Source organism: Tursiops truncatus, chromosome 7 (assembly GCF_011762595.2).
Source record: "Tursiops truncatus isolate mTurTru1 chromosome 7, mTurTru1.mat.Y, whole genome shotgun sequence".
NCBI lineage: Eukaryota > Metazoa > Chordata > Mammalia > Artiodactyla > Delphinidae > Tursiops > Tursiops truncatus.
The window spans coordinates 112153044-112167652 of NC_047040.1; the positions used below are offsets into that span (position 1 = coordinate 112153044).

General features: G+C 45.4%; 1 protein-coding gene across 3 annotated transcripts in view; it reads right to left on the reverse strand.

Annotated features, from left to right (window-relative positions):
• The window catches only part of CYFIP1 (cytoplasmic FMR1 interacting protein 1), a 93028-nt gene that overhangs the window by 48530 nt on the left and 29889 nt on the right, over positions 1-14609 (reverse strand). For all 3 annotated transcript variants that reach the window (XM_019931788.3, XM_073807858.1, XM_019931789.3), the window contains exons 6-11: positions 13908-14089; positions 9469-9565; positions 9240-9368; positions 5966-6070; positions 3676-3767; positions 1037-1154 (exon numbers count right to left, since the gene is read on the reverse strand). In XM_019931788.3, the coding sequence (XP_019787347.1) occupies positions 1037-1154; positions 3676-3767; positions 5966-6070; positions 9240-9368; positions 9469-9565; positions 13908-14089 (723 nt within the window). The remainder of the gene's footprint in view (positions 1-1036; positions 1155-3675; positions 3768-5965; positions 6071-9239; positions 9369-9468; positions 9566-13907; positions 14090-14609) is intronic.

Here is a 14609-nt window from a genome sequence, read left to right on the forward strand (position 1 = left end):
TGGCCCCCACCTCTACTCTTCGGGCTGCACTGGCCTCCACAGAGGGGTGAGCTAACGTTCCTCATGGGGAGTCGGCTGCCCACCTGGGGTCTGCAAGGAGGCAATGTGCCCCAAGCATTGGGGCTGTCTTTCAGTCATCTTCGTTACATGACGACAAGTGCTCGGGGGTGAGGGATAGAGTGCACATTGTCCTGCAATGAGCAGGACCAACAGATTGTTCCCCCCAAATGTGATGGGCCTCCCGAGAACCCCGAGGTACCGCGATCTCAGAAACCAGACCTGCGTATGTGGCCCCAAGTCCCCGGGTTCCTCTAGACCACCTGTAGCACCCACACCACTGACCACCGCCCTGACCCTGACCTCAGTGCCCAGTCCACTAAGACGTGAGAAATGACACTCCCGCTGCCGCTCCCCCTCGCTCAGACCCCCGTGCCACCCACCCCATGCGCGAGCAGCAATGGCCTGGAGCCAGGCTTGGGGCAGGTGTGGGGAACGCGACCGGCCCAAGCAAGGACACAGAGAGTCCAGCAGCAAAGCTGGAAGGAATTAACAAGGCCCACGGCCGAAGAGACCCCACTTCCTCCAACACGCAACTCCAGGTCTCCTCTGGGCACTCGACGCATCTGCCCACCGACTCGGAGGCTCCTGCACTTTCTCCCTCTAGACACGAAAGGGGCGCAAGTCAGAACCACCCCTTCTGTTCCTGACGTCCTCCACTCTCCCCACCCCTCTCCTAGCAGCTTGGAACCACGGAACTACACTAGGAAATGCACTTAATTCATGGTCTCACCTCAGTCCTCAGCCCCGTGTTAACATTTTTCTGAAAAAAGAAGATGCTTTCTTGTACAGCTGAACAGATCCAAACAAACTCCATTATATTTGCCCTTCCTCATCCATTATTATCAGTGCTTTTTAAGCACGCAGTGCTAAACTACGTTTCTCAAAGCGATCAATGGTAGTATTTGGGCGCAGAGAATACAAGGGCCACACCAGACCCCATGTCCCCAGGTGCGCTTTGCAGGCAGAGGCCACTCACCTCGCTGTTGCTATAGCGCGCCAGCTCCGAGATGAAGCGCATGTGGTCCTCCCGGATCTGTACCATCTGCTCGCAGATGTTGTACTGTGGGCTGCTGCTGGAGGATGTGCACGTCCATCTGGTGGTAAAGGGGAAGCATGAGTTACCTGATAAGCGACTGGCTGAGGGCACATGCACAGCAGGCCCACCTACCACCCCGGGAGCCCCGCTGCAGCCAAGAGGTAGAGGTGCAGAGGAAACGTGGAATTCTCCGCATGGAAACAGAGCCGGGCCTGCCTCATCTCCCTGTGTCAGGGCTGCGTCCTACCTTCTCATGTCTGTATTCTGGAAAAGGAACCGTAATTTCTCCTTAATCGGCAAACTACTTACCACAAAGCTGAGAGGTGTTGCTGAATTCAGGACACTGCAACACCCTTGCAGGGCCCCTTGACAGATTACTGCAGAGTAGGCAGGAACTAATATTTCCTTATTACTCACATATGAAAACATAGCTATAGTACAAAACAAGACAGCCAAGGACTCAGGGACAAAAGTTATCCTTAATGAGAGAGTTGAAACTTGGAAATTAGACAGTGTTGCTATAGCTAACTATGTGCACAACACAACATTTCAGCAGCAAACGGATACAGTCAATGTGGTGGAAAAATGTGTATCAAGAATTAAATCTGGGCTTCCCTGGTGGCGCAGTGGTTGGGAGTCCGCCTGCCGATGCAGGGGACACGGGTTCGTGCCCCGGTCCGGGAAGATCCCACATGCCGCGGAGCGGCTGGGCCCGTGAGCCGTGGCCGCTGGGCCTGCGCGTCCGGAGCCTGTGCTCCGCAACGAGAGAGGCCACAGCAGTGAGAGGCCCGCATACCGCAAAAGAAAAAAAAAAAATTAAATCTGTTGGACTTCTTGGGCAGAAAGCATGGGCCTTGCTTTGGGCTCAGAGCGGTTCCCTTGGTTCCCTCACACTCAGCACCAACTCACACCATGTTTTAACAAGTTGGTCCCCTTTGCTAGAAGGGAAGGATTCAGATTACGAGTTTTCAAGGCGATCAGTACACTATCTCAAGCAGCATCACTTTTTAACTTTCTGATTTTACTACAGGATCACGTGATTACAGCATGAGCAAAGGCAGCTCCCTGAGTGTGCACTAAGCACACAAGGCCCAGGCCCTCTGCCAGGGTCCACCTTAAACACACTGGCCTCCCCTGCAGGCCCCAGACAGCATGTCCACCTCAGGAGAGGCAAGGAGCCCAGAGCCTGATGCCAACATCTGCCCACTCTGCGCCCACCCCCTGTGGCCAGACAAAGGTACTACGCCATTGGGCTGAGCTCTTGGAGCTGATTGTTGCACGCTCAGGCACCTGCCTTGGTGGCTGTGAAACACAGCATCTAATTGGTAATAATGGCCATCGACTTACAACAGAGCATATTAAAAATAAAGTATGCAAAACTCCTTGTTTCCTGATTCTCTTACTGATTTTACAATTACGTATGATCTGGATCTGACTGTGTTTGTTAGGGTAGGAGGTGAGTTGTACATTGTTAACTTAAACTCAGGCATTTCCATTTATACCATGGAAATCAGCACACCCTCCAAATCAGAGCTCAAGTTGATGCTGAAGTGAAGAGAGATTAGTGAATGTAATTTATAGGAAGGTGATCACATATCAGATTTAATGGCAGATGTGTTAGGAAACAAGCTGGCACAGAGGCTGGCACACTACATACAACGTGGGCCCAATGCGAGTACCTTTTGCATGGCCATAGAGCCATACAAAATGGTTTTTACAATTTTAAAGAGTCGTTTAAAAACAACAACAACAAAAAAGAGTATGTGGCCAGAAAGGCCTAACATGTTTACAATTTGGTCTTCACAGAAAAAGACTGTTTACCTTTGAGTAGCCAGATTGAGGTGCAACTGTATTTTTCAAAACCATGGCTGAATGGAGACCACGTGTTTGGCAAAAGTCAACTAAAGCATCCTATGAAACTCAAGTGGATATGTGGAAGCTACAATAAAAAGTACCGTGTATTCATTATCATTTCTAACTGTGAGCTGCAGATGCTTTATGACAGGGATTGGCCATCTTTCTCAGGACAGGTCCAGAAAGCAAATGCTATAGGATTTGGGGGCTACACGGTCTCTGTCACACATCAGCCATAGAGCCATCATCTTAAAAAAAACTCTTTAAAACTGTAAAGACCATTCTCAACCACAGAGACCTTGGGCCTGGCCTGGTTGGGCCCTTGGGTGATAGCTCTGTACCCTCTGTAAGTTACACGTGAATATCCAGCCGCTCCCCAGCAGGCTGCTGTTAAGCTTTTATAAACACCCAGAGCATTTGGTTATACTTCCGTACTTGTGGCCAGCACTAACAGAACTCTTTGGGATGATGGAAAAGTTCTATATCTGTGCTGACCAAAACTATTAAAATATTTGAAATGTGGCTATCCCACTAAGGAAATAAACTGCATTTGTAAATGAATTTAAATGTAAACATCCACTCATGGAAAAGGCTACCATATCACGCATTCGGTTCCACGTGGTTGAAAATGTCAAAGGTGGCATCTCTGGATAGATAAGTGGAGTGTTAGGAACCACAGTGAGAACACTGCAGAATGCTCTAACTGGACAGCTCACTCTGCCTACCGAGATTTATTTTCCTCATAGTGGGCGCTGGTCTTGATATATCTTGCCAGTTCTATTTGCATGTCCCCGAACAGCGGAACCACCTGGAGCTGCTGTATTCAAAGAATAAAAAATAACCCAGGGTCATTAAATATGTTTAGTCACCAAATACAATCGCAAGAAGAATGAATAATGCTAATAATTACTGTGGGTTGAATGCTATCTCTGCAAATCACTTACTGCAAAAAAGTTGTAAACAACTTCTACGTTTACTTTAAGAAGAACAAAATAAAAGTTAAAAACCAACTCTCATAAAACCAATTAAATATTAAAATTAGGGCTTCCCTAGTGGCACAGTGGTCGGGAGTCCGCCTGACGATGCAGGGTACATGGGTTTGTGCCCTGGTCCGGGAGGATCCCACATGCCGCGGAGCGGCTGGGGCCATGAGCCACGGCCGCTGAGCCTGCGCGTCCGGAGCCTGTGCTCCGCAACGGGAGAGACCACAACAGTGAGAGGCCCGCATACCGCAAAAAAAAAAAAAAAAAAAAAAAATTAAAATTAACCTACCTTGTTGCTAGATCCATGGTCATTAAAAAAAAAAAAAAAAATCAACTGTATTTCTACATACTAGGAACTATTAGAAAACAAAAATCTAAAGAGAAAAAAATTACAATAGCATCAAAAAATAAATAAAAAGTATATATTATGAAATCCAACAAAATATGTGCAAGACTTCTAGACAAAAACAATACCAAGAATTCTAAAGAAATTTTTAAAATTCTAAGGGAATACAGAAATACATTAGGTTCATGTACATTGGAAGACACAGTATTTTAAAAATATCAATTCTCCCTAAATTGATCTATAGATTCAACGGAATCACAAACAATATTCCAAGAGGAAAAATGGTTTATGGGTTTTCTGTGTGTATGTGTAAATCAGCAAGTCAATTCTAAAACGTATTTCAAAAGATGGAGGGACAATACTCAAGACAATTGTGAAGAACGTAACTTGAAGACTGGTAAGTAGACCTGCTGGAAACCTACAGCAACTAAAGCCAGCATGGCCCTGGAGCGCAGGTGCAGACCAGTGGGGCAGAACAGAGAACTTAAGGCAGAGTCACACACATACAGACACCTGCTTTATGACACAGGTGACTCCTCAGAGCAATGGAGGGGAAACAGTCTTTGCAATAATTGGACAGAGTCAACTGGATATCTAGAACAGGAAAAAAAAATCCAAAAATATCAACCCCCTGCCTCACAGCATACACATGGCCAGTTCCAGGGGCATTATAGATCTAGATGGAAAAGAAATGGTGATGCTTCTAGAAGGTATCACAAAAGAAAATTCTCGAGAGTCTGCTTTATCAAAGATTTCTTAAAGTGGACATCAAAGATTGATATATTGCACCACATTAAAATTAAGAACCTCAGTTCACCAAAGACTCTTCAAGAAAGTGAAAAAAAAGAGCCACATAGGGGAAATGCATGTATTTTAGAACACATGTATCTGACAAAGGACACATACCCAGAATACATAAAGAACTACAAATCAACAGGGGAAAAAAAGAATGAGAGACTTGAAAGGACACTTCACAAAGAGAACACACAAAAGACTAATAATACTGTGAAAAGCCATCAGGGAAACATCAAGTAAACCACAAGGAAACAGTAGCCAATAAAATCACAAGGATATACATACACACCCTTCAGGATGCCCCCCTCCTCCCCCAAAAATGACAGAGCCAAGTGATGGCCATGATGTAGAATCACCGCTGGTGGTGATGCAAGTCAGCACAGCCATGTGGGAGAGTTGTGAGGCTGTATCTACTACACTGAAAATGTTCATTCTATTGGATGAATACCCAATCCACCACTGGGTATTCATCCAACAGAAATGTGCATAGATGTGCACGAATCAGAGCAGCACTGTTCGGACAAGCCAAAATCCAGAAACAATCTCACGTTCATCACGACAGAATGGATAAATAAATTGCAGTTAGTCATTAAATGCATTGCTACACCACAATGAAAATGTAAAAACTACAGTTGCAGGCTCCCACAGGGATGATCTGACAAAGTGAATGGGTGCAGTCAGACACAAAAGAGTACACATGGCACCATTCTGTTAGACAAGGTTCAAACCCAGGCAAATCTGGTACAGGGTAGGAGACAGTCTACCTCCACCTACCCACCCACCAGCCACAACTGCATTTCCCAGCACAGAACAAAGCCACAGAGGTTGACCTCCTAAAGCTCAAACTGCATACACTTCAATAAAAAGGTTTACCTAGAAACTGTAACTCACCTTGAAGTACTTGTCGATTTTGGATAAGTTTATTCTTTTCTTGGCATCTAGTTTATAAATGTTGCTGACACTCCCATCCATCAGGTACAGACCAAACCCCATGACCTGCAAATCACAAAATGGCACATAAAGCTCAGACCTGCAAGTTTAATTACCCATAAACACTTATACTGCTACAGTTCATAACTTAGAAATGACCATTCTTCTTTCAAAAAGCACTTTTTAAAAAAATTTAAGTATAGTTGACCTACAACCTATGTTAGTTTCAGGAGCACAACATAGTGATTTGATATTTCTGCACATTAAAAAATGATCACTACGATAAGTCTAGTTACCATCTGTCACCACGCAAAGACATTACAATATTAATGACTATATTTCCAATGGAGTACATTCATCCTAGTGACTCATTTATTTTGTAGCTGGAAGTCTATACCCCTTAATCTCACCTATTTCATTCACCACCACCCCGCAATAACCCCACTAGGAACCTCCTGCTTATTCTCTGTATCTATGAGTCTGTTTCTATTTTATGTTTGTTCATTTGTTTTGTTTTTTAGATTCCACATATAAGTGCAATCATATGGTATTTGTCTTTCTCTGACTTATTTCACTTAGCATAATACCCTCTAGGTCCATTCATGTTATCACAAATGGCAAGATTTCATTCTTTTTTTAGGGCTGAACAGTATTCCATTATATATTTATTTATTTATTTATTTATATAAAATCTTCCTATGCATCTATCAATGTTACACTTTGGTTGCTTTTGTGTCTTGACTATTGTTAACAATGCTGCTGCAATGAACACTGGTGTGCATATATCTTTTTCTTTTCTTCACATAAACATCCAGAAGTGGAACTGCTGGATCCTATGGTAATTGTAGAAGAACCAGCATACTGTTTTCTAGTGGCTGCAGCAATTTACATTCCCACCAGGGTTCACCAGGGATCCTTCTCCACATCCTCGCCAGCACTGTCTTCTTTGGAAAAAATGTCTTCTTTGGAAAAAATGCCGATTTAGATCCTCTGCCCATTTTTAAACTGAATTTTTTTTTTATATTGAGTTGTACAAGTTCTTCGTATATCTTGGATATTAACGCTTTACTGAATATACTGTTTGCAAATGTCTTCTCCATTCAGTAGGTGACCTTTTCGTTTTGATAGTTTCCTTCACTGTGCAAAAGCTTTTTAGTTTGATGTAGTCCCATTTGTTTATTTGCACCTTTGTTTCCCTTTCCTGAGGAGACAGATCCAGAATATATGTTTCCTTCTAGAAGTTTTATGGTTTCAGGTCTTAACGTTTAAATCGTTAACCCATTTTGAGTTTATTTTTGTATATGGTGTGAGAGAGTAGTCCAGGTTGATCCTTTTGCAAGTAGCCGTTCAGTTTTACCAATACCACTTATTGAAGAGGCTGTCTTTTCCCTGTCACATGTTCTTGCCTCCTTTGTCATGGACTAAGTGCCCATTTAAGTGTGGGTTTATTTCTGAGCTCTCTGTTCCATTGATCTATGTGTCTGTTTTTGTGCCATACCTTCCTGTTTTGATTACTGTAGCTTTGTGGTATAGTTTGAAATCAGGGAATGTGATACCTCCAGTTTTGTTCTTCTTTCTCAAGATTTGTTTTGACGATTTGGGGTCTTTTTGGTTTCCATACAAATGATAGAATTATTTGTTCTAGTTCCGTGAAAAATGCCATTGGTATTTTGTTAGGGGTTGCACCAAAACTGTAGATTGCCTTGGGTAGTATGGTCATTTTAACAATGTTAATTTTTCCAATCCCCAAAACACAACAGATATTTCCATTTGCCATTTTATTAATTGTTTCCTGGGGTTTTTTTTAGAGTTCCTTTTTGTCCCTTTCTTCTTCTTTTGCTCTCTTCCCTCGTGATTTGATGACTATCTTTAGTTTTATGTTTAGATTCCTTTCTCTTTTTTGTGTATCTAGTATAAATTTTTTTTTATAAATTTTTGATTGTGGTCATTATGAGGTTTATATATATATATATATATATGGCTATATATGATCATATATATATATATGATTAAGTTATGATCTCAAGTTCAGACTCATTCTAATAACCCTGCATTTTTACTCCCCACCAACGCTTAATGTTTCTGACATCATATTTTATATCTTTTGTGTATCCCTTAACTACTTATTGTGAATATAGATGATTTTACTACTTTTGTCTTTTAACCTTGCTACTAGCTTTGTAAGTAGTTGATCTACTACCTCTACTGTATATTTGCCTTTACCAATGAGATTTTTCTTTTTGTCATTTTAATATTTCTAGTTCTGGTAAAAAGCATTTTTAAAAGTCCCTCGGAAATTAATAGCTATCCCTTCACATGAAGCTATTTTATGTCATTTTTTGTGTCCTCTTCCAGGTGCATACAACAGCTCCACTTCTCATCAAGCACAAGGCAATACTAAATGTGGATTTCCATAAGCACTTATGACCAGGGGGCTCTTGCACCAGGTAGATGCAAACAGAATGTTTCCACTGCCACAAAGCACTCCACTGGACAGTGTCCTCTTGCTCTGATCCCTCCGTGCTGCTCTCCAGCAGGAAAGAAGTATTGGAGATGGGCCCACTTGCACGGAGGGCTTTGGGTCAGCAGGACACCCAGAACAGGGTCCCCCGGAGCTGCCCTCCATGAAGGTAGAGAGCAGAGTGAAGAGAATGGCAGAAGCATCTTCTCAGAGTTACTCAGTTTTCCTGGGTCTCTCCCATGTACAAGTTATTAAACTTTTGTTTGAAAAAAAAAAAAAAAAACCGCCTTCTCATCTTCCCAGTGAGAAACATCATTGAAAACCTCCCCAATTTGAAACAGAATAATAATGAGAAATATGGTAAATGGCATGTTTCTTGACCAACAAAAGTCTACTATAATCATGGTGACACAGTATACTAAATTTCTAGGAATTACATCCCTACCACGTAGAATCTGGTATAACCTCCGCTACAGGCTTTATACTGAGAAAGGCCCTTGACCAGGGACTCCTCACCCACGAGCACCTTCTCCAGGGACGGGCATGTGATCTACCTGGCAATGGGGTCAAGCTTGGAACACACGGGAATGCATCAAGGACTTGTAGGGCAAACTGCATGTGCGCACGCACACACACACACACACACACACACACACACACACACAAGCATGAGAGAAAAGGTTGGCCAAACGACCATAAAGTGCAGCCTATTCACGAAAGCAGGGCTGCCCCTATCTCATGGTGCTGTTGGCAGCCTACCCTCAACACACGTACTTTGAGAAGCATGTGTTTCTCACTGGGCGTCAAGTACATCCTGTTCTCATAGCAGTCCACACACAGATTCACAATGTCTGCTAAGAGCTCTTCATAGCCAGAAATCACTTCGAGCTGCTGCTGCAGAGACTGAAACACAGAGTGAGACACCTGTGTCACTGACCGCTCTCCGCCCCTCAGCCCCCCAGTGATGCGCCCCATCAGCCAGAGCGGCAAGAGTGTGAATTACTTGAGTGATCTTGTTGTGGTTGGCCAGGAACATGGACAGATTCTGTGATTCCTGGATGGACTGTGGATCTGCCATTTTACGTAAAAACTGAGCAGCCCTATGAAAAGGGGGAAAAAAAGGGTTAATCAACCAACATGCTTAATGACTTTAAAGAAAAACAGCGTGGGAATATCAAAATTATTTTACCCTCACTACAGTTATCTGTAGAAATGTGCATCTTAGATGCCGGTTACAATTTCAGCCTTCTCCAGCTTCTCCCCTGAACTCCAGGTAAGTCTCTTTGCAACCTGGATAGCTCATGACCCTACTGTCCATAGCTGATGGACTTCCTCAGAGATGTGGCAGCACTTCTCACAGGCCTTCCTGAAGGGCACCTATACATGGGCCTCTCCCCTGGGCTCCCTGTCCCCAAGTGTGAGAAAGGATGACACTCCCTCTGCTGAGTGACAAAGATGGCCAACACTGTTTAGGTTCTCTGCTGGGAAACTTTTGGGCAGCCAAACCTCCCAACAGTCAGGGACCACACCACGCATAGTTCTGGTGCCAAAGGTCTGAGACAGAATCCTGATTCCACCACCAATTTGCAGCTCCATCTTGGACAAACCTAAAGATCCGGTACCAAGTCTAACATGAGGGCTGGGTTTTCCCACACCACCACGCAATTCTCTAGCACCAGTTGCCAGTGGTGTTACAATTCTGACACTGCCTGAAGATAGCATCAGACCCCACAGGTTAAGAGCTCAGTCCCACAAGACTGCCACGTCATCCCCCCACTTCAGACACCAGCTGGAGGTCCACGTTGTCACTGTGCTCCTGGCCAACCAGGTACAGATTGGCAGTCCCAACAACCCCTTCTTTGGGTTCGATTAATTTGTTAGAGCAGCTCACAGAACTGAGAAGACAGACATTTTATATACTAGATTAACAATTCATTATGGAAGGATATAACTCAGAACAGCCAAATGGAAGAGATACATATGGGGACGGGGGGTGGTGGGGCTTCCATGCCCTCTCCAAGCACCACTCCCCCCGAAACCTCCACATGTTCACCAACCTGGAAGCTCTCCGAACCCTGTCCTTTGGGGTTTTTATGGAGGATTCCTCACATAAACATGCTTGGTTAGATCACTGGGCAATGGCAATGGATTCAACCTCTAACCCCTCTCTCCTCCCTGAGATCAGGAGGGTAGGTCTGAAAGTTCCAACCCTGTAGTTACAGGGTTGATTCTGCTGGTGACCAGCCCCCATCCTTAGGGTAACTAGAGGCTTTCCAAAGTCACCACATTTACATAACAAAAGAAACTTTCTTGCTTTTATCATGGGAAATTCTAAGGGTTTTAGGAGTTCAGTGTCAGAAATGGGGATGAATACATATTTCTTATTATAAATCAATATCACACCTCCTGAACTCTCCTGACTCTCACTTACCATACCTGTGAAAAGCAATAGCTATACGACCTACCCAATGGGGCTGACAAGGGAACGGTGGACACAGAAGGACCTGTACACTGAGGTCCAACAAATCCTGTGCAACACAGGCTGAGTCTCTAGTTTTTGCAAAGAGGGTGAAAGCACATATGAGGATTCTGCACACCTAGGGCTTCCCCAAAAAAGTTTAGCGGAAACTGCCCACATAAGGACCTGTCGTGCAACCTAGAACCTCTGGGGTTTTACTAAAGAAAAGCTTTCATGGCAAAGACTGGTAACCTACCCCAACTGTCATTTCTTTCCCTTTCCTTCCCTTCCCTTCCCTTCCATTCCCTTTATTCAGAATAAACCCTGAATTTCTGTGGTGCAGTAATGTGCCTCATTCTCATCTCCACGCTGTGACCAACTGCTGAGCCATGAGATGTAATGCAAAACTTTGTAAGGCACTTGAAAGTTTACTTGTAAGGAATATTGTGGGCCCTTCAATGCTCCTTCCTTCCTGCTGACTGGAATACAGAGATGACAGCTAGAGCTCAAGCAGCCATCCTGGGCCACAAGGCAACAAATGAAGACAGCAGGAGCTCTGGTTCCTCAACACTATGGAACCCCGTCAGCTGCAGACCACCTACGTCAGAACTTTTCGGGTGGGAAATAATCTGCAATCTTGCTTACTTCTTAAGTTTTAAAAAATGATATACAGTGAAACAATATTAACTGATATGTTTACATTCTTTTTTAAAGTGTTCACTTTACTGTATTGATTTGAGTGGGTGTTGAAGCTGCAGGAGTGGAAACTAAGGAAGGGACCAAGAATACCTGCTTTTATTTTCCTTAAGCCTCACCATGACTATATGGGTCATCTGGCATTTACACTCAGGAAAGGCTGTAACTACCAGCTGGGTGCACATAAAATGTGTTCTGAGTGTTGAGTGTGGGAGTGTGAGGGCTAGGGAGAAGTGGAGGTTATTGTCTGGGAAAGTAAACCAACCAACCCGGGATACCAAACATAGGTCACAGGAAGAGGCTGCTGGAAGGGTGAGGGGTGCCCAGGCCCTCTTCTGTGCTTAGGGGAGCCTAGGGGGTAGCAAACACGCTGGGCAACTTCTGAATGGGGTGCCCGGGGGCCTTCCACAGAGCAGCCGTATCTTTAAACTATTTTCCAGACTGGGCTTTGAAATAAAGGTGCTGCTGCTAAGAGACAGAGGGAGAAAAGAAACCTTTTTAAAATTTAAAACCCCTGGGGCTGTCCACCTCCCCATTTCCCTGATAGAGTCAGGAAGGCTGCGAAAGCTGCTCCAAATCACCCGACAAGTGATTTGTGCCATCAGGAGCAGCAGTTGTTCTCCTGAGCTGGGACGTTCCGAAGCCCCGACACTCCACCAAGAGTCACACGCACTTGGAGTCCCACAAAACTGGCATCAAATGGAGACAACTCCAGACTTTCCTACCGGAGCGGAGTTAACAGGACAACTCAAAAGATTTTGTCGTTCTGAAGATCTAGGCTTCCGTGCAGAGCTAACTCTAGGTGATGAATGGAACGCCTGAACTTATTTCACACGAATGAGGCTTAAAGTCTGGGAGATCTAGCTCAACTTCCAGTGCCATCCCCTCCTCAAATCTGCTTCATGCCTCATCTCCAGTCGACTTCATTTTAAAGACACAGCAATAGGTGCACGATTTTAAGTACGTGTTGGGGTTCAGGGTAGGCCGCCCCCAAATATGCCACTGTGGCATACTGAATTATTCAGAATTGAAGTTACTTAAGAAACAGCCACAGCAGGGCATTCTGACCTCCTCTGTGCCCCTGAAAGCAGGAAACAAACCTCCCACATGAAAGGTCCCCTCCCTGCACCAGGAGGTCGGGAGACATCGTCATCACCAGAGACGGGGCGTTCAAGGCTGAGAAGGCCGTGTGAGCTAACCTTCCAACCTGCTCACTCACTGGCCACCCCAACTCAAACTTCTTTGTCTTGTCAATTCTTCACAAATTTTTTTTTTCTTTGTTTCAAAGGTATAAACGCTGGGAATTCCCTGGCAGTCCGGTGGCACTCCCACTACAGGGGGCTCGGGTTCCATCCCTGGTCGGGGAACTAAGATCCCACACGCTGCCAGGTGTGGCCAAAAAAAACCCAAAAAACAAAGGTATAAACACTGCCTCCTTTGGTCACTTCGTTGGGTCTCATATCTTGTGACCCCCATACTCATGAAATGAAATTATATTTGTTTTTCTCCTATTAATCACTGTTTTCTTAAAGGCGGTGGTACTCAGGCAAGAACCTAGAAGGGCAGAGGAAAAATTCTTTTTCTTCCCCTACAAATGAAACCACAGCCTATTCAGACACAAAATAAAATCTCTTCTAATTTAATTTTATAGCTAAGATTCCTTGTCTAGCAAAGGAAACAGAAGTCAGCATCTCATTCCAGCCAACATGTTTTAACAGTCCCAGGCAGACTTTCTAGAGAGTCAGTTAGAGGACAGCAGCTCCGCTCTACCTGCCACCAACACACTCAGTGTCGCAGCTGCAGCGCCGAGCCGTGCCCACCTTTTCCAATTCTCTTCTCCAGAAGCTGTCCACATTCGAAAAGAAAACCGCTCTGGAGGACAACTGGTCTGGGGAGCCCTGTGGGTGCCGGGGCCAGCTGTGCCCACTGCGGTGACGGTGCCCGCCTGCCGGGGATGCCCACCAGCCAGCCAGCGACGAGCAGCGGCGGCCCCAGCAGGCGTGGAGCCTCCAGCCCCCTGGACAAGACGCTCAGCGCGTCAGCGCCCACGCACCACCGCCCCCATACAGGCTCAGAGCACATCACTGCTGTCTGGGCTGAGAGTCCAGGGCCCGCCCCCACCCCCGCCCCGCCCCGCTCCGCTCCCAAAGCCTACAAGCACGCCTCGCAGCGCTGGCGGTCCGCCCAGGAGAACACTTCCGCGGGACGAGACTGGCCCTCGTGGGCACTGCACCCCGCACGCGAGTGCGCTCGGGAACCCGGCCCTGAGTCCCAGGCGCGCTCATCACCTCTTGTAGGCTGAGTGGTCATTCTTCACGCTGCACTTCATGTTCTTCAGCTCGTCCAGCACGGCAAACATGTTGATGAACTTGCCCAGGGTGATCAGGTAGGCTTCAGACACGAAGTCCTTCCTTCTCTCCGCGTGACACAGGCGCCTCACCTCCCCACAAAAACGCTCGATGGCGTTTCTCTGTGCAGAGGAAGCAGGGGCAGAAACGCGGCTTTCAGGGATGGGCCAACCCCAAGCCCAGCTCCAAGCACAGGGTCCAGAGTCACGTTACTCGCTGATGAAACACCCAACCAGGGGTGCATGTTTACAGCTCGGGTAAAGAGACATGTTTCTAGAAAGTGATTTCCACGAGCCTTTGCTCGGTAACAATCATCATCAACTTTGCACTTTACCAACTATGTCCCCAAAGTAAAAGAATTTTGTTGATTGCTCCAGCAAAGTTACTGAGCAAAATGCTCCAATAGAATGTCTGTAAAGCAGACTGCTTTAGCTTTTAGAGTTGAAAAAGGGGGTGGGAGGAGTTCCACTTGACAATTGTTAAGATAAGACAAAAATTCATCACCTAAGAAGTTCTATCTTCTCCCTTTGCTAAAGGATTCTATAATAAAAACTTTCACACATTTCTAAACTATGTCTTTAAAAAAGCCAGCAAGTCCCTCCCTGTGGCCACTCTGTTTAACCCAAGGGCCAGAAGGAGCCA